This window comes from Diceros bicornis, chromosome 4 (genome assembly GCF_020826845.1).
Source record: "Diceros bicornis minor isolate mBicDic1 chromosome 4, mDicBic1.mat.cur, whole genome shotgun sequence".
NCBI lineage: Eukaryota > Metazoa > Chordata > Mammalia > Perissodactyla > Rhinocerotidae > Diceros > Diceros bicornis.
Genome location: NC_080743.1, coordinates 6,790,844 through 6,811,333, shown reverse-complemented (window position 1 = coordinate 6,811,333; position 20,490 = coordinate 6,790,844). Strand labels below are relative to the sequence as shown.

Here is a 20,490-nt window from a genome sequence, read left to right as displayed (position 1 = left end):
AGGAGATGCGCTGCCATTTCCTTTACTGGGTACCATCAGATGGCCTTCATCATTGTGGCTGGGATCTGCCTCTGCCTCTACTTCCTCTTTCTGTGCTTCATGGTGTTCCAGGTGTTTCGGAACATCAGTGGGAAGCAGTCCAGCCTGCCAGCCATGAGCAAAGTCCGGCGGCTGCACTATGAGGTAAGCAAATCTCCCAGCTCATTCAGGAACTCCTGATTGCTTATGTAAACACACATACAGACCAACACCTGGAGAGTGGAAGCCTTTATTCCAAATACATATTGAGAGAGTCTCATGTAATGTGGGCTCTCTGGGCAAAATAAGAGGCTCAAGACTATTCTGAGAAACATCTAGCTGGCCTGTCTCAGTCTTGGCGTTTTCTGTGGTCTAAATGTCTTTCTGTCCCCAGTAAGAAGTAAACTTGCTCAGCAGGTTCTTCAGTTTGGGGATGGAATGTAGGTGCATACTGACTAGTTGGGAGATGTGACTCTGCTCCAACTGGGATGTGGCTTTAGTCAAGGTTCCCTCCTGAGAATCAGCCTTAAGACTGGGGTTCAGCCCAGGTAATTTGCTTTCCAGACTCCAGTAGAGGCCACATTTCCCCTAAAATATCCAGCAGCTGCTCAGATAGAGTTCAGTGATCTCTGTTTATAGATCATGTGCCTCATTCAAGAGAAACACTCAACATCCTCAAATCACTAATGCAGGCAACACATTCTTAATTTTCCAAGGATCCCTTGGGCTCATGCGTAAATGGCTGTCCTTGGAGAGACGGGCCTAATTCCTCTGTGAAAAGAGAGACAGAAACTGCAGCACCCCAGGGATTTTACACGCAGTAGATCTGCAAGTCAGAGCCCCTGAATAAGAGGCGTCCCTCCCTGAAACAGGTTCCCTCACATCCTGCGATTGGGAAGCCCGGGCACTGTCTGCAGCTTTGCCTGTCTCTGGAGCTGGAGTGACACATGAGAAAATTCCACCAGATCCACTTCATGTTGATTAATGTGCACATTTCTTTTTGTTCACTGGAGCAGAATTTTATTACAACCACAGAAAACTTGGATTTGCCAACGTTGAACCCTTGCAGAGAAGCAGAACCAGCTTAGCAGGGAAATTAGCAGCCTCTAATCGTGCTGTGAATCTAATCTCGCAGGCTCCGCGCCCACTGTTTCAGGAGAGATAAGAACCTAGGAAATATTTAGCCTAATAACTTTTCAGCCACATTCACCTCTGCAGGAGAAACGTTCCTGTGGGAGATTATTTTACCACCAGTCTTAGGGATTTGGTTTTATAGATTTCTTTAAAATTAGATTCGTGTGGATTTCTATATTGATAAGAAGATTGGTGGGTGCTGGTGGAGTGTTAAACTACTTTTTCTCTCCTTCCTGCTAGGGGCTGATTTTCAGATTCAAGTTCCTCATGCTGATCACCTTGGCCTGTGCTGCCATGACTGTCATCTTCTTCATCGTTAGTCAGGTAAATGGACCCCGAGAGGTCAGAGTGAGGCTGTCCCTGGAGAGCTGCCTCTACTCTGCACGGAAAATTTTGTAGAGCTACTGAGAAAGGAACAGCGAGGCTATGACAGTGGGCAGCTGATCAAGCCATGTATTTTTAGGCTGCTCCAATCTGGGACTTGTTATCACCTGGCCAGAAGTGGACTGAATTTTCCCTTTCAGCACAGCCTCTGGGAGGAAAAAGTTGCTAAGTAAATTAAAAGCCTGCAGCTAGATTGAAGGGCGCGTGTTTCATTTACTTAAGAGGAATAAATTTTTCAAGCTCTGTAGCAGAACACCAACAAGCAAGTACTAATTTGATTTGATCCCTGTCTAGCGTTAACACAGATCGTTTTACATAATCCATCAGCCATTCTTTGTGATAATTATATTGCCCCTTATATCTTTCTGCTGGTTATTCCCAAAATTCAAAATTCTTCTATACAGTCAGCCCCTCTGTGTCCGTGGGTTCTGCGTCTGTGGATTCAACCAACCACGGATCGTGTACTATGCTTACCATCCACGGTTGGTTGAATCCATGGATGCGGAACCTGTGGATACAGAGGCTGACTAAGGGACTTAAGCGTCCCGGGATTTTGGTATCCAAGGGGGTCCTGGAGCCAATCCCCCCTGGATACTGAGGGACAACTGTACTACAAAATCTCAATAATGGTAATGATAGTAGTTTTAGAATATTGGTAACTTGTTTTAGAAAATGTAAAGTACTGTTTAAATCTGATGTATTAAGTATCATTCATTTGAGCTTCACAAAAATCCTATGGGTAAGTAGGATAGGAATTATTAGCCCAGTTTGGTAGAATATGAAATCTAATGGCCTTAGAAACATTTCCCATTTTTGTGCTTTTTACCAGCTGAGTGGGACTGTGGATGCATTAGTTAACAGTTCTAAGGTTTAATTTTCTTATCTGTAAAATAGACATAATAATAGTGCCACCGCAGAAGGTGGCTGTAAGGATCACAGGAAGTAATGACTTGATTTGTGGAGATCTGGTGCATTGTGAGCGTGAATGGCTGTGCCAAAGGACGTGTAATAAGTCAGGGACCAGAACCCCGTCGTTCTGACTTTTTTTGCTGGTTGTTCTGTCATCCCTGTGTTTGGCTGACATTGAGAATGTTAGTAGTGCAGACAGACCCTTAGGACAAGACTTGCCCCCTTTTGCTGTCAAGTTTCCTGCTAGTAGAGGGACCACTAAGCTTTTTGTGCCATGGACCCCTTGGGCAACCTGGTGAAGGCTATGGGCCTCTTCTTTGAACGTTTTACATGAGTAAAATAAAATACTTTGGATTTCAAAGTGAATCATATGAACAGATAGGCAGGTAGATGATATATATTTGTAATTATACATACTACAGATGTTACAGATATATATCTATAACTGTAATAGACATGAAAATGTCATGATGTCTCGGTGACAAAATTACAGGTAGTACCAATATTATGGGGATTTGTTTAATAACATTCATACTTGAAAGAAACGGTAACTTTCAGTTAGAGACTGGTGAAAATAAAGACGCAATTTTTTCCCTTTCCAGTGCATGGACCTGTTGAGTTCTATCCAAGGACACCCGAGGTTGCCTCCAAACCAAGTTGGAGCCCCCAGAGCACTGTTGGCCATGCCCCCTGGGCAGTGTTAGTGTTGGAAAAAATAAAACCAATGCACGTATATATCTTCTTAAGATCTGTCCACCACGTTGCTTTTGACCTACAACAGTGCTGTGTTTGTCTCAGACTGTTTGTTTATAAAACCTTGGAAACTTCACTCTCCACTCCAAATGCAGTGAAAATATTTCAAATTCTGAATGAGTTTTTTATTCAGCCAGCTGAGGCTCTATCGAGGGTGTCTGAGGCCTGACTTAACCCTTGCCCGATTCCCTCATGTGACCAAATGCATTCCAGTCCTCTAGTCCCTAGCTAATGTGCTGTGACACTGCGTACAGCCGGTTCTGCGAGGCCAAGAGAGCAGGGCACACTGCTTGGAGATCAGAGCCTCAGGGAGGGTGGGCTGAGGAGTCAGAGGCCATATTGAGATGCTGCGTCCTCAGGAAGGCAGGAAGAAGGGGCACTTTGTGTCCTAACACATGCTTCTGCCTCTTGAGTAAGCGGAAGCCATTCTCCCACTTACTCTCTTGTCTATGCAGAGTCCATGCTACCTGAAGTCAAGAAGGGACATTTGTCTGAGCTTTAAGGTGGCTACATGTTGCCCGAATTTAACCTTGTACATATTTAATCAGTGCACCTTTTTAAAGCAAAGGAGGACAGTCTTCCAAGGAGCAGAGTTTGTGGCTTTTTTTTTGGAGAAAAAGATTAATGTTCCACTGCCCCCGTGTTTTCTAACATGGCTCCAGCCCGTGGCTGGCTTTTTATATCTGCTGCGACAGGCGGCCTGGAGTGGATTTCAGCTCTAAGGGGGTAGCAGTGAGGTCTTTTGGATTCCATTAGCTCCTCACATTCCTCCTGCTGGGTTATTTTTTTTTAAGGTTTATTTATAGATATCTAAGACATTCTCAGGCATAGCTCTCAGTGTCTCAGGTACTGTATTAATATAGTCATCAGAGGATTTAGTTTTTAATGTCCTTTTGGAATGTCTCAGCAATGAGTTTGCCTGAAAGAAAACCTATTGGGTAACTTTTTGAAATAGATCCCAGCCTTAGGTAAAAGGAAGGTATTAAAACTCCCATTATAGTCTCGGGCTTGCTGGGAGAGCTCGCATTTAAGCCCCATGAAATATAATGCGAGGGGATCTCGCCAGGATATTGAAGCTCAGAGGCCAGGAATGAAAGGCCAACGGGAAGCTCTGGAATGCAGTGACCTTGAGGTTTTGTAGCTGGATAGCGAGGTGCCGTCTTTTAATGCCTGCCATTTTCATGGCCTCAGTCCTAGCAACCAAGGGATGGTACATCGCAGTCTGGTATTTGAGCCCCTTCCCCCTGGAAGGGAGAGAAGCATTCCATTTAGAGGTGGCGGGCAGGAGGGAACAGAAGTGCAGTGCAGGGGAGAAGGTCGCCGACCTTCACTAAGGGGACCCCCAGGTGCCTGACATTCAGGTCAAGCCACATGCAGCAACCTCCCAGAGAGCCTATCCCCAGCTCTTTTTGTGTGTGTAATCACTTCATTCTGTTACTTACAGAGGAAATGTTTCCAGTAAGGGAGCCTGTGTCTGGGATTTGGAAATCTTGTTGTTAAGTGGAATGTTGGTTGTCAAGACTACTGGGTGTAAAGAGATTTGACCTTCACTTGGCTCCAGGGGTATAATTGGGTGGTTTCACACAAAAGTAAATTGTTCAAATGTTAAATCAGGAAAAACCAGGACTTTTAGAAATAAGACTTATGCAGAGGGGAGATGATTTTCTTTCTTTTTTGAGAGGCAGGGAGAGCTACCTGATTTTTCTTTCTTAAAATTAAGAGGGGGTGACTGTCACCTCTCTGCCTTGGCATTAATAAGATTTTGGATTTACAAGGCCTGCTCTGTTGAGACTGCTTATTGTGGGACATGTTGGTGGGAATGTGCTTGAGCTCAGGATGTCTCGGGCATGATTAATTAAGAGAGGAGAGGGGAAAACACAGTCGGGTCTCCAAACCGCAGAGTGACACTATATGTACAGTTTATGCAAATTCAACTCCTTGCCCTCAGCAGGGTATGATACATTTGGAGATTGCAAATTAAACAGTATGGGTAATTCTGCATCTCCATTCTAAACAACGTGCATGTGTCCCAAAGTAAACTTGATACGGGGGCATGGATCTGCTGTGTCCCCAGTCAGTCTCAGTCCTGTGTGCCCTTCATAGTATAAGTATCTCATTTCAGTGGTTCTGCTGTAAAATTGTATTTTGTATATATATCCAGTTTATTATATACTATACATTGCCATGTCTAGGAGATATAGTGTATATATATTACTATACAGATTTGAATATACACACCTGTGTGTGTGTGTATATATATGTATATACTGTATAAGTAATGTGCGTTATAGTCAGTTAAGTGAATTTTCAAAGGAAATTTGACCTTACACAATAGTGTCTTCATATGCTAACTTAAGAGACTCACCTCTGTTTAGGATAGTATTCTTACTGTTGTGTTGTAAACGGTTAAGAACACCTTTTGGAGTCAGAGCCCCGACTTGCTGGCTGAGCAATTGTGGGGAAGATACTGCACTTCTCTGTGTCACAGTTTACCCATGTGTTGAGTGGAAATATTACCTACCTACCTCATGGAGTTATTATGAAGAGTAAATAATATCTTCTGTGTAAATTTCTTATTATAGTGCCTGACACATCATAAGTATTGAATAAATGTTAACTATTGTTATCTTTGTTATTATTACAAAAGAATCTTAGCTTTGCTAGTATCTTTAACTACTTGTTTTAAGTGATAATAAAGGAATACAATAGAGAGCAATATTTAAATGAATAACACTTATTACCCATTGACGTTAGTGTTAAGTGCAATTATTATGATTTACTGTGGACTGCAATATTTTCTCTCCTAAGAGTGACTGTTCCTATCCCCCCATCTACCTCCATGTATGTGCACTGGCTTCCTGCACATCCCTGTACTTGTGACCACAGTCACTCAACAAACAGCTCTCTGTTGAGCACCATTGTGTTCCAGGCGTGCATGTGGGTGTTTCCTACATGGATCAGGTCATGCCAATCCCAGGGAGAATCAGTTCTACCAAAATTGTCAGTAGTGAGTGTTCGCAGCTTACATCATAGGCAGTGGAGTTTCTTTCAGGCCCTTCCCCTAGCTGAGGGGCCTACTGCCTTAACAGGTAGAAGAGAATAAGAACTGCCTGTCTCTGTCTTACCTATGGCTCACCCAGCCTAGCCTCCCTCCTTAATCACATAAGGAAGAGTTCCCTGTGTTATGACTGCAGGTACATAAATTTCCAGGAACTATCTTAAGGCTTCCTCTCTCCTTCCATTATATGCATTAAAAATCATCTTAAGAGCCAGCCCTGATGGCCTAGCAGTTAAAGTTCGGCATACTCCACTTCGGCGGCCCGGGTTTGGTTCCCAGGCACCAAACCACACCACTAGTCTGTCAGTAGCCATGTTGTGGCAGCGGTTCACATAGAAGAACTAACGACTATATACTACTATGTACTGGGGCTTTGAGGGGGAAAGGGAAGAAAAAAGGAGGAAGATTGGCAACACATGTTAGCTTAGGGTGGATCTCCCACTGCGGAAAAAAAAAAAAAACAAATTGGGTCTGGCCCAGTGGCACAGTGGTTAAGTTCGCATGCTCCGCTTCAGCGGCCCCGGGGTTCACCAGTTCGGATCCTGGGCACAGACCTACGTACTGCTCATCAAGCCATGCTGAGGCAGCGTCCCACATAGAGCAACTAGAAGCATGTAAACTATGACATGCAACTATCTACTGGGGGCTTTGGGGAGAAAAGAGGGAAAAAAAAAGGAGGAAGATTGGCAACAGATGTTAGCTTAGGGCCAATGTTCCTCAAAAAAAACACAAAAAACAAAAACAAACAAAAAAATCATCTTAAGGTGTTCTAAGTACTGTAATTTTTATGAAGTTAGGATATTCTGTACTTAAAAGTAAGAAAAGTGACATTTGGAGACATTTCTAAGAAGTCCTAAGTAGCTTGAGTGCTGGTACATTGTTCTAAAATCAGCAATGGTTATGAAATCCTTCATTGCCAAAAAACATTGTTGAGCATGTCATAGAGTGCATTATTTTCCAAAATAAATAAGAGTTCATGGTGGTGCTTTGTTTATGAATAACGAAAATGAAAAATTATTACCCCAGGCCAAACAAAAACTGGTAAGTCTATAATCAGTTAACCTGGTTAACTGACACTCTAGGTCTTGCAAACAGAAATGCCTTAGACCTTGATTATGCCTGGGGCCCCCATGGGTCATGGGTTATAAAGAGGGTAACCAAATGAATATAGCCCCCCTGCCTCATACAGGAGGTGAAATCAACCTGCTGAGTATAGGCATTAAAGTTTAGATATAGCTTGCCATCATATGGTTTAGATGGGGCTTTAGAAGGGGCTCCTGGAGACAGTTTGTGTAACTCAGCCTCATTAAGCTATCCCAGGAACATTGGCCCAATGCTTTCTTTTACCCCCATTTAGAATTTCGTGTATCAAGCAGAAGTGGTCAAAATCATTTCATTGATTTCAGAGCTGGCACAAATTATTTGTCCTCAGCTCTCTAGTTCTGTTGACAGGTCTTAGGGTAATCCGTATGTCATCAGACAGCCCTTCAAACAATCACCAAGTCATTAACACAGACAAAAGCAGCTTCAAAACATTCTTACAGAATTGTACAGCATAGGAAGGTTTCCTAATTACCTTCGTGAGTGACTTACATGGAGTGACATTGTATGAATAGCTAAGATTTATTGACTGTTTACTGTGTGCTAAGAAATTTCTAGAAATATTTTTACTTAATTCTCCTCAGCAGCCCTGTAAGTTTTTATTTTGCGCTTAAGGAAACTGCAGTTCAGAGTTTTATCTACTTGTCTTACGTTAAACGGAGAGTGAGTGGTGGGGCCTGGACTTGAACCCAGGTTTCTGACTCCAAGTCCAGGCCTTTCTGCCTCCCCACACTGCTCCACAGGAAATCTGCCCACTCAAAGGGTTCATCTGTTTATTTAATCAGCCTGTCTTCACTGAGCCCCTGGGTGCATCAGGCACTGAAGATAGAGCCGCAGACGAAGCAGAACTGGTCCCTGCCTGCAGGGCGTTCACATCGAGCTGGGAAGACAGCAGAGAAGGAATTATAGTTGTGGAGACGGGTTAGACTCAAACACAACTTCTTTATATTCAGGATAGCAATGTGCTGCTGTTCTAGGAAGACGCACGCCCCAGGTGATTCTAATGTGCAGACAAGACGAGAGCCACTGACTTTGTGCCTGACACATAGTAAGCCCTCCATTAATTCATCCTAGTATGATTCAGATCAAAAGATGGAGTCTGACATGGTGCTTCGCTTTTCCCATATGTGAAGGAGACTTGGTTTTTGTGTTGGTTGGTTCCTAGGTTGATGTTATGTTTCTTCTCAGTTCCAGTGGAATGTCACTGTCCTTTTTCCATAGGTGACTGAAGGCCATTGGAAATGGGGCGGCGTCACAGTCCAAGTGAACAGTGCCTTTTTCACCGGCATCTATGGGATGTGGAACCTGTATGTCTTTGCTTTGATGTTCTTGTATGCGCCATCCCATAAGAACTATGGAGAAGACCAGTCCAATGGTGAGTTCCCGTCTCTTTAGCCCAGCTTAATTCAGATGAGTGGGCTGCCATCTCGACAAGACTTACACAGCAAAGGCTCTGGGTTCCCCAGTCAAACTTGTTCTCTGAATGTCTCCTAATACCAGGAGACAGTGAATGAGCACCCCCAGGGCTCTGGAGCCATAAGACAAGAAGCCAGCACAGGCCATGTATTTCTTTGTCTTCATTTGTTTATCTTTAAAATACATTGGGAATATTGCATTCTAGTCTAAAATATGCCCTGGTTTTAGTACAAAAATTAAATTTGCTTAGGGCTGGCCCCAGGGCCAAGTGGTTAAAGTTCCACATGCTCTGCTTCGACGGCCCGAGTTTGCAGGTTCAGATCCTGGGCACAGACCTACACCACTCATCAAGCCATGCTGTGGTGGTGACCCACATACAAAGTAGAGGAAGATTGGCACAGATGTTAGCTCAGGGCTAATCTTCCTCAAGCAAAAGAAAAGAGGAAATAAGCAAAATTGACCTTTGGAAAGTATGCCACGTTGATTCGTCTAGTTTGAGAATGCTGATCTTCAGACATCAGATGGAGTGGGGGTGGGCCCTGAGACTTGAAGATGGAGCTGGCTTCCTTTTTCTCCTGCTCATTTTTCTGCAAGGGTGTTTGTTGACACACATCCAAACCACTAGCTGTCCCCTGTCCCCTGTCCTGTCCTAAGTCCTATCCTATGTGCTGTCTTTGATGTTGATGCTGCAAGGAGCCTTAGAGAACTCAGCCAGTCTGCTCATTTTATAGACGAAGAAACTGAGGCCCAGAGAAGGAAAAGGCTTGCTGGGTTTCTCTCCAGCCACGAGAGAGGAACGTGCACACCCCTGCCTGGCCAGTGCTGTCAACAGGGATGAGGTGGCCTGGTAAACAGCCCATCTGATCGCTCTTTTCTCTTTGGATGCTAGTCCTACCTCCGCCCTCACTCTTCTTCTCTTTTTCACACCTGCTGTACCCTAGCCACATACTTACTGTCCTCCAAATATAAGCTGCTCTTTCTCAAATCAGAGCCAGCCTTGGAGCAGAGACCAGGGCTTTAACGTCTGCGTGTCCCCTGTGGCACCGAGGGTGGGCCTTGCTCATAGGAAGTGCTCAGCGAGTGTGTGTTGAGTGAATGGATTCCTATCCAGCCTCCCTCTGGGCCTGATGGCACCCTGCCCTCTTTTGGGGCCCATTCAAAATGCTTCCTCCTCCTTGAAACCAACTCCTACCCACCCCACTTGGAGTCCAGCAAAGTACATTCAATAGAATAATGTTGCTACGGGACGTTGATAGGTTTCAGAAGTCAAATAAGTTTGAGAATATTGGGTTTTTAATCAGCATTAATGAGGTTTTTACTGCGGGACGTCTTAATGCCTTTATACATTAATTTGTACTGTAAATCTCTTAAAATGGGTGAGGGTAACAGCATTTTCCAAAATGATTAAATCCTTTGGCCCTGGAACCCTTTTCCCAGACACTGTCTTTTGGAACTAGTGTTCTAAGGACGGGCCAGGGGAATACGCTTACACTTTTCACGTGACACTCACTGTGTAGATGTGGTAGATGAGTTTGCTGTCCCTTCTCTCTCCTGCTGGAACATTAACTCCTTAAGGGCAAGGACCGGTTCTTAAGGATGCTTTGAAAATGTTGAGTGAATTAGTGCTTTAGAAATACGAGTTCTAGATTAGCTTTCACATTTCACAGATGGGCCAACGATCTTGAGAGGGAGGTACAAGAAGCAGGGTGATGACGTGAGAGAAGGAGCGGGGAGAGAGGGCATCTGTGCTGAGGGGCAGGGCTAGTAGGATGGTCTCAGTCACCATCTGTCTCTGGTACTACGCCTGCCGCTGCTGTGCAAGAGCCTCCCAGACATCAGGCCCCTTTGACTTCTTGTCACACTCACCTTCAGGTCCATCTCTGGCCGTGGGTCTTGGGCAAGAATACAGACTTTTGGCTTACCTACCCACCTGCCCAAGTCTTGGTTTGATTGACTTCCTTTCTAGAAAGCTTGTGAGCTAGGCAGCCTTCAGCTTCCTTTTGTGGCAGCTCTCAGTGCTTGACTGTATGCATGGAAAATGGGAGCAGATGGCCTCTCCGACTTGGACCTCCATAACGCCAGCAGGAAGGGATTCCGGGCTTGTGAACAAGAGTCTTGATTTCATTTCATGGTCATCCTCTTGTACTTTCACAGAAATCACAGGTCCTGTCCTTGACTTGAGAGTATTAAGCCGGACGCCAGTAGGTGGAGTTCCTGCCTTCCAGGGAAATACCACACGGGCAATTGCGGGGCATCCTGGGATGTGGGCTGATAAGACTAGTGGGTAAGGTCTGGAGTACTGACCATGTGCCGCAGCACTGTATGTACGTAAATTCTTCTCGTTGTTTCTGCTTTGTGACTCTTGGTAAACTGCTTAACCTCTCTGTGCACCACTTCTCCCCACTGTGAGTGATTTCTGAAAGTCCTTTTGAACCATGAAATCTCTGGTTCTCTTTCTTCTTGTTAGCAAGCAAAGGGCAGAAGAGCACTTCCTGTCACAAAGCGGCAGCCCGGGGGTGATTCTGTCCCAGGTAAGGGGTTCCCAAACACTGATGAAAATTTTCCTAACTCCAGCACTCTCAGGAACGTGGGAGGCCAGAGCCGTGGCCAGCCCTGCAGAGGCAGGAGGACAGCCTGCCTCCCTCTTGGGCCGGATGCTTGAGTTGCGAACCAAAGTGTTAGGCAGCTCCCATTAGGACTTCTTACTCTGCATGGCAGCCCCTCCTGGGCTTGAAACCTTGCAATTGAGAATAGCACTTGATCTATTCCCTATCAGACTTTTTTGTTGAAAACAGCTTGATCTGTAATTTCACAGAAAGCTCAAAAGCTAGTTCTCAGCAGGAGGTCATATCCCCGAATCCCATGCCAAGCAGTGTTTGGAAGTGTTCGTGGTTGTTTTAGATTGTCACTATGGACTGGGACATGCCACTGTCACTTAGTGGCCAAATCCCAGGGATGCTAAATGCCCTGCAGTGAGCAAGACGGTCCCTTGTCGTAAAGAATTGTCCTTGCCAAAATGCCAATAGGGCCCCAGTTGAAAAACATTCTTCAAGCAGTTTAGTGGACAGACTCTTTTGGGACCCTGTCCTGATCATAAACACAAAGTCACATGATTTAGCAGTTCTGCGATGATGACATGATCAGCTGTGACTTCACAGCAGCCCATGAGCCCCTGATGGCTTGTTGTGCCTTTCACTTCCCTGCCGCGTGGTGTGTGACCTTTGCGTTTGGAAGGGGGCTCTTCTGTGTTGGGTTCTCTGATTATTTTCTTCCTCTGCTTTCTTTGACTTTTCAACTCTTCATCTGCCGCCAGAGCACACAATGTATCCTAGGAATTATGGAGCATTTGCCAAGATTTTGAATCTCTTTGGAAGGAACTAGTTTGGAATATTATACAGAAACCTAGAAAATGAACTCTAGGGGGCATACACTGAACTTTTAAATTCTCTGGGTCTCTAGATGGCATTCCTTCTCCTCTCCCAGGCTTCCCGTGCTCCTTTTCCTTTCTCATGGAAAGTTTTTATTTTTAAATTGGCTTGGACCTCCTCCTCCCCTTGCTGGTAAGGTCCAGAGCCAAGAATTCAGATCTCTTGCTGTGGAGAGTGAACCCCAGGTGTGTGGTACTTCTTGCCTTCGTGAGGTGGATCCTGGATGGACCTCTGGAAAAAGCTCATTTTCAGGAGCTTGGCAAGCAGTTTCTGATGCTGCAGAAGTCAGAGGGGATAAGGAGAGAGAACCATTGAGAAGAGTTGTTTTGTTTGGGAGGTGGAGAGAGATGCTAAGAAGCATCAGGAGGGAGTGGGCTGGAAGGCAATGAAGGCAGAGAACATAGACTTTGCTTCTCCTTTTGGTCAAGGACTGGACAGAGAGAACCAAAGTGGACGGCAGGTTCAAGAGAGGGTGGGTTTCCAAAGAGCATTTCCCCTCGTGTATTTCTGCTTCTCTTTTATCGTGTGGATCAGAAAGTGACCCTTAGAACCACTGAACCACTGAGCACCTTGGTACGTAGCACTGTGCTAGGTGTAATAAGATGGAGCAACGTGAAGCCCAGAGGAATGACGGAGACACAGTCCATGCTCTCTTGGAGCTGATAGCCCTGTCTGAGAGACAGGCTCTCCCCGCTGCCTCCTGAGACACGATACGTGGCAGGACGGCTCCAACCAGACGTTTTCATGTTTGGGCAACTGAATGGTGCAGCAGGGGTGTGGCGCCCTGGCTTCCTTCTTGTTGGTTGATTGACTATAGCTGCAGTGATGGCATAAACACGTGCACATCAGTCGTTATATCTATATGATTATATGTGTGTATATATAATCATTTTATGTGTATACATATATCCACACACCTACACACGCATACATATAGTTTTTTTTAATTTAGCAAAGCTATTTTAGACCTCTTTCTTTTGAGGACCGTTCACATTTTCTGCCCTGCTCCTGCTGCCCTTTCATTCAAGTTGTTCTTTTCACCTGTTTCCATAACCAATCTGTGAATCATTCTGGATGTCTTCCCAGGCAGAAGGAACTTGCCGCAGGCCGATGTTAACCCTTAGCTCGGAGCGAAGGCACAATCTCCCAGGGATGCAGCATCGATGCCCACACACGGCCAGCGTCCAGGCCCCATCAGTCACCGACTCATGTGGAAAAAAAAGTTGGGAGCTGCTTATGAATCAGACAATTCTTGATAATAGCTTTCATTTTCATGTTCTTTCATCTATAGAATTCTTGTCAGAAGGTTTTAGGAAAAAAGTGAGAAACGGAATTCCTGACTGGATGACGGTGATGAAGGGAACAGGAGACACTGTAATTGCAAGCCGGCTCCTTTCTATTTCTATTCGCACTAAATGTCTTCCGTCTGGTACACTCATTCTGCTGGAAGCCACAGCAGCAACCCCGGGTCCCCTGTCTTGGTGGCTAGCTACCACTCTGCGTCGGTTTTACTTCTGGAGGCTTCTAAGGTCTCCTGCTGCTTGTTTCGCAGGAAAGGTGGCTTTGGCTCTTGTCGCCTCAATAAATGTTTGGTCTGAGTCACGAGGCTTCGACAGTGGCTGCCTTTTATTGAGGTCTTTGCCCTGGTTGCATGTTTGTTAGATGGCATACCCATGGCCATCCTGGCTTCCTGGTGTCTGCGAGCAGTGATGGAGTTGGTCTCACCACAGGGGTGGACTCAGACCCTGAAGTGGGTCTCAACAGCCTTTTCCCATTACCTGATGAAGATGGGAAGCAGGTGACAGGCCGTCACCAGACTGGCACCTCCTGCTCTGCTATTTGTAGTCGGGCACTTTCTGCCCCCTGCCTTTCCCAGGGCTGCTGTCCTTCCGGTGACCTGATCTCTCCTTGTGGAGCCAATAAAATCATTCGAATTACTGTCACCCCACCTTGATAGGAGGTACCTCAGTCACCTTTTTGGGAGGAACGTTCGGCTTTCTGAATATATTAGTTTTGTAGGGCCGCTGTAAGAAATACCACAGACTGGGCTGCTTAAACAACAGATATGTATTTATTTTCTCACAGTTCTGGAGGCTGGAGGTCCAAGATCAAGGTGTTGGCAGGGTTGCTTCTTCTGAGGCCTCTCCTTGGCTTGTCTTCTCCTTGTGTCTTCACGTAGGCTTCCTCTGCGTATATCTGTATCTTAATCTCCTTTTCTTATAAGGACGTAGGTCAGATTGGATTAGGGGCCACCCCAAGGACCTCGTTTTAGCTTAATTACCTCTTTAAAGACCCTGTCTCCAAATACAGTCACATTCTTAGGCAGTGGGGGGTTAGGGCTTCAACAAATGAGTTTGGGAGGAATATCATTCAGCCCACAACACTAAGATTCCACTCAAAACTTCTAGGTTTTATTGTGTTCAGCTCCTTGCAGCAGCCTGGCACTGGCTTTGTGGAGGTGTGGGAAATGGTTCACCCCAAGCCTCCTCCAAACCACCTCGATGGTTGAAAGGGATTGAGATTGCTGGACCCAAGTTTCTGGAACACTGGTCCATCAAGGCCACTCTGCCCCATCCCCCAGAAGGGATCACAAAAGCCAAGCATCGCAAGGCACACCCATTTTCTAGCTGAGGGTTTGTCCCTAAACCCCAGTGGGGACACCAATGCTGGTGCGCTGGGCTAGACCTAGCTGTGGGGTGTGGAGTAGGAGGAGCTGGACTGACCTGTCCCGGGCAGGTCTTGATGGGTCTTGCATGAGCACTTATGTACCAGAGCCTGTTGCTTAGAGTCAACAAGAGTCCTTTGCATGGAAATAATTGAGCTTTAGAAATACTACACTCTCCTTGATTTTTCTCATTCTGCCGTGAACCAGGGATTTCATTACAGAGAGATATCATTTGAGCTTAGCTTTGAAGGTGAATAGGAAGGAGATCAGTGAGGGAGTAGAAAAAATTAAGAGAAAAAAATGAAGTTGAGAGTGTTATGAAAGAACATAAGCTTTGGAGGTAGACACACCTGGTTTGGAATCCTGGCTCCGATATACACTGTGATGACCTCGAGAAACAAATATGAACTCGTGGGGTGGGAGCTGTCTGGCTTCCACACCTGGGTGATGGGGTGTTAATTTGCCTTAGTGGTTGTGAGGGCAGGATGAGGTAGCCCCTCTTAATATTAGAAGGCTGCTGGTCTCTCCCAAATTCTGTGAAACAATTTTGGAATTGTCTTAGCAATTTTCCTTCTTTTTACTAAAGTAGCCACAGATACACAAATGATTGTCATTAAAATGCTGCTAGTCTTAGGAAGCTGTGCTTCTCATTATATTATCTCTGTCATTATATCATTATAGTGTAGCTTTCTGTGTCCCCAGGATGCATTCCAGCAGTTAAAATCAAGTAGCAGCCGCATACCTGTGGATGAGACACTATAGATGTGCATCTGTGATAGTCCTTTAAGATTAAATCTGAAGCCAGATATTGGTCTCATTTTGCAATGGTTGGAAAGAAGCAAACCTTCCTCTTATTGTTAATTTGCTGATGAATTGACATCATAACCGAGGAAAGAGACTTACTGCAAACTGAAAAATTCTTTTCTTGACTTAATTTTTCCTTTTAGTCTTCTCCCCCCACCCAATAAGAAACGTGTCACATTTTCAGAAGGGTTTTTTTTATCTTAGATGGGAAGAGACTTTGAGTGTGTTTGTGTCCTGAGCAGCAGGAGCCAAGAGAGGGAGAATGACAGATGGAGCAGGACCTTGGCAGAAGTGGGAGTCGATGGAGTGTGGAGACAAGTGGAGGGATCCCCACTCCTGCTGTGTTACTGCCTTGTTCCCATACCCATTCCCCAAGGGGAAAAGGTTGGCCTTCAAGGTACAATAACACCACACACTGAATCGTAGATTTTGCTAGCCAGAGTCCCAGCGATCTGGATCCTCATCCCAGCTTTGCTGGGAGCAAGCTGGGTCACATTAGAGACATTAACTGCCAATTTGAGCCTCAGTATCTTCACATCTTATAAGAAAATACAGGCATGTTAAGCCCCTAATACAGCAGATGGTAAATATTCATAAATAACAGCCCTCTTTACTATCAGGTACCCTGATATTGTGTGCTCTACGTTCTCTTTCATCAGATACAAAAGCAAAATTAATATGCTGAATTATTAATTTCATGATAATTTCAATTATCATTGTAACACATTGCCTGTGGACTCGTACTTCCCTGGCAGTCTCATTGGCTGCTGGAAACGTGAATATTTGTGAAGAGTGAGCATAGCCTAAAGGTTGAGAGCCTGGATCCTGCCGCCTCATTGCTCCAGCTTGAATCAGCATCACTGTTTACCAACTTGGGCTTTGGGCAAGTTACTGAACCTCGCTGGGCCTCAGTTTCTTCATCAACAGAATGGGAATGATGACAGTAGTACCTCTGTCAAAGGGCTGGAATGAAGATTAAATGCAGTAATATTTGCAAAGTGTTGAGAAGGGTGTCAGTTACGTGACAAGCACTGTGATATAGGTCCCTGTTAAAATAAAGAAGCCAAAGTGATGTGGGCTGTTTCTTTAAATGATCTGTAGGGTCATACACATTGTGTAGGACCTGCTAATTGGAATCACATTTTAAGCTTAAAGAATTAGCATCTTTGGTTCAAAACCTAAGGAGAATTACCTTCTAGTGTCAGTGGAAGGGATTCCTTAGGTAAACTCTTGGGGGTGCTAGTGGATCTACTGGGGTGGTCAGGACTCGCTTGGAAGTTTTGATGACTCAACAGACAGGCAGATCATGAAACTGGCTTTGAAGTTTTGATGGCTCACCCAGAGATGCAAACCCAGGACTAGCTTTGAGCAAGAAATTGGAGGCTCATGCATATATTGGGCTGAGTGGACCAGGAGTTGCAGCAGCGAGGATGCAAGTTCATGATGTGGGATATCTTGCTCGTTGTATAAGGAATGGTTCAGCGTGGCCACAGGCATCCCCCAGAAGAACATTTCAGCAGCCTTTGCACCCCATTGGCAGTGCCCTGGCCCAAGGGTGGATGAGGATGAGGCTGGACGTGCTGAAGGCTGGGCTGATAACCCTTTAGTACCTGCTCTTTCCAGTCCTGTGGATTGGACCTTTGCCCAAACAGTCCCAGAGGCCATTAGTCCTCCACAGCAGCTAGTGACCCTGCTTCTGAGACTAGGGCATCTCTCCGGTAGAGAGCTGCAGGCAGCATTTAATAATAAGACCGACGCTGCTGTGCAGCCACTGAGAAATGGGTCTACAAAGAAACATACCATGTGGCACACGTGAGGGGCCCCAGCCTGCAGGACCAGTGTGTGGGTGGCCCCTGGGATCCTAAGGCCATCAAACTCACTGATGCCCAGCAGTTCTCAAACTGGTGACAAGATATTAGTCGTAAGGGTAGGGCCAAAGCTTTCTTCTGAGTTATGGTATGGAATCCCAATTGAAACAGCACTTACTTATTTAATTCCATGCTTTGAACAAGGCAGAATTTCAGTCCCAGAAAATATGAAATCATATGTGCACAATAGAAATATAAAAACCACAGACATAACTTTAACCTCTTATCCTCCAGCACGCCGTTCTTCAAATATGCACAGACATGTGTATCCCCCCTCCCCCACAATTGGAGCATGCTAGGGGCCTGGCATTTTCCATTTTCCCTTTGCCAGATACACAGTCACTCAATTTCTTAAGGCAAGTTGCAGGCTTCAAGGGTTTAAGAAACGTATTTTTTTCCTGCTAGTTGAGAAAAGGCCACATTTTTCCATTTTCGCAGAGGAACACCTCTGTCCTCTGCTACTGAGTCCAAAACTCTGAGGTTGTGTCCAGAATCCTGGGGGCAGCAGAAAATTCAGAGCACATTTCTGTGCTCTGAAAAAATGTGCTCAGAGCACTTTTTTCCTCGAGAAGAAAACCCCGGTTCCTAAGCGTATTACACGCAGTACTTGCCCAGCCTGTTGGTAAATGCAGGCAGGTCTTCTTTGCCTTCACAGGGCGGAGCCACTCAGTAGGTTATTCCCAGGAGTGTGCACTGCCTGCCCTCCCATCACCGGGAGGGGTGCTGTGCTGGCTTAGCCCGTGCAGCTGTGGAGTAAGACCTTCCTTCCTCGCCCCTTCCCGCTCTGTCTCTCCCACTCTGTCTCGTGTCTGCTGCCCCTGGGGCAGTTACCTTCCTTCCATCCCAGTGTCCTCATCTGTGAAGCTGGCGTGATCAGAGTGCCTGCCTTGGGGGCTCTCATGAGGATTAAATACGGTCGCGTCTAAAGCATCCAGAATAGCGTCAGGCACAAAGTAAGTGCTCATTAAATGTTAATAATTACTACAAATGGTGTAAGCAGTGAGCTGACTCATCTGTCATGAATCTCTCTTCTCTGGGAGACAAAAATGCTATGAAATTACCGCAAAGTCCGAGGGCAAAGGTTGGGAGTTCACTCTGGTTTTCTCTATGAGCTCAGAATGTGAAAGAGAGGGCATTGTTACTGAGACGAATCCTGGCTCTCTTCTCCTTCCTCCTTGAATACGAGTAACACCAAAACCCCTGTTTCAGGCGATCTGGGTGTCCACAGCGGGGAAGAACTCCAGCTCACCACCACCATCACCCACGTGGACGGGCCCACCGAGATCTACAAGCTGACTCGCAAGGAGGCCCAGGAGTAGAGCTGCGACACCCGGCTGGGACTGGCCCCGCCTCCCAGCCCCTCGAACTAGAGTGGGGAGCATGCCAGAGAGAGCCCAGCGTGCAGACAGGTGCTCGTGTCTCTTAGCTGCAGTTTCTTGGACCAGCAGCATGGCCGTTCGTCAGTCTGCCTTCTGACCGTAGCTCTCGAAGGAAAATTCCTGCAGCCACTAATGCGTTGTGTATAATAACAAAACCTCTGGGATGACGCATTTTCTGTGCTCATTGTTAATTAGTGACATAGTAACATCTGTAGCAGGTGGTTAGTAAACCTCATGTGTTGGGGGTGTATTCCTTGGGGGATGGTTTGGGCCAGCTGGGGTCTATATGGAGCGGAATATTTGACTCTTCTTCCTGTTTTAGATTCTAGGATAGATTTTAACATCCTTTGCAGTCCAAGATAGTCTGGTGTCATAGTCTTCTCCACTAGTCCTAGTCCACGACCACTTTTTTTTCCTATTTATATCACCAAGTAGCCTATTGAGTTAATATTTAAGTTGTCAATAGAAATATGTCCCTATTTTTTTGGCCTAATTTAAAATAACTGCATTTTCTGAGAAGGTCTCTCACACCAGGGGCATTCCAGCTTTGAAACCAAATCTGTATATCCAATATTAACCACTCTGTTGGATGTGGGTTTTAAAAAATGTTTGCTAAATTACCCAAGTAGGATTTATTGTATTAAATGGCCTTTGGGTCTGAAAAGCTTTTTTAACCTCTTGCTTAAAATGTGTTTTCTTTTGATAAGATGCTTCAAACAGCCTCCAAAAGTGTAGATCTGATCATTTAAATAAACCTGTTATGTATATGCACATATGTATGTACACACATCACCCTGCTCCACCAGTAAGCATGCATGCAGTGCCTTTCCATGTTGAGTCTGTGGTGGGGAGTGGGTGGGGAAATAGCTTTATGAGAAATTAAAATATTTTGCCATCAAATTGGAGTGTTTGGGGGTGGTATCTGTTTCTGGAAGTAGGGTAACATTTTCTGCACTGGGTGATTAACCAACCTCCCTAGGCTGGCTTGTGTGGCATAGGGTGGGAAAAAGTTATATGATGTAGAAGCAGACATTGCCCCACCTTATTCCCACTTCCCCAAATAGCCTGTTTCATTGTATATTAACTCTTGTATTGGAGAGGCAGCATGGTAGAGCAGAGAGAAAGAACACTGGGTCTGAGGTTAGAAGGCACAGTTTCCTGTTGAAGGTCTGTTATTTGCTAGGGTGACCTTGTTGGAAGCCACCTGACCTTGCTGTCCCCTCACCTACAAACTTTAACTGCTTCATGGGGTTGCAGTGCAAATTAAATTAGTTAATGTATATGGAAATGCTTTTTAAACTCTAATGCCATATAAATGTGTTCTTCCTGGAGTCTGAAATCAATTTCATGAGTGTCCAGTTTTTCAGACACTGATGCCTGGACGTCTGGGGCACAGTCCACTTAATTCACCCACTCATCATCCCCCATCCTTTCTTTGCACTGATTTTGGCTAAAACCACGGTAAGCAGTGACGGAAAGAAATGCTTTGGCTCTGGCTGTTCTCTTAGGCCTTTTCCTGTCCTGGGGAACATGTGATGGTGTGTGATCCAATATACTCATCATCCACTTTTGA

General features: G+C 45.4%; 1 protein-coding gene across 3 annotated transcripts in view; it reads left to right on the top strand.

Moving 5' to 3' along the window:
- WLS (Wnt ligand secretion mediator) overlaps positions 1–19,690 on the top strand; it is a 91,379-nt gene extending 71,689 nt beyond the window's left edge. For 2 of the 3 annotated variants that reach the window (XM_058538273.1, XM_058538271.1), the window contains 4 exons: positions 40–183; positions 1,393–1,476; positions 8,579–8,732; positions 18,748–19,690. In XM_058538273.1, coding sequence (XP_058394256.1) covers positions 40–183; positions 1,393–1,476; positions 8,579–8,732; positions 18,748–18,857 — 492 coding nt within the window. In that variant the 3' untranslated portion in view covers positions 18,858–19,690. Of the gene's footprint in view, positions 1–39; positions 184–1,392; positions 1,477–8,578; positions 8,733–13,287; positions 13,807–18,747 lie in introns of those variants that run through there. The other variant, XM_058538272.1, reaches the window with a different exon arrangement.
- The last annotated feature ends 800 nt before the right edge of the window (positions 19,691–20,490 follow it).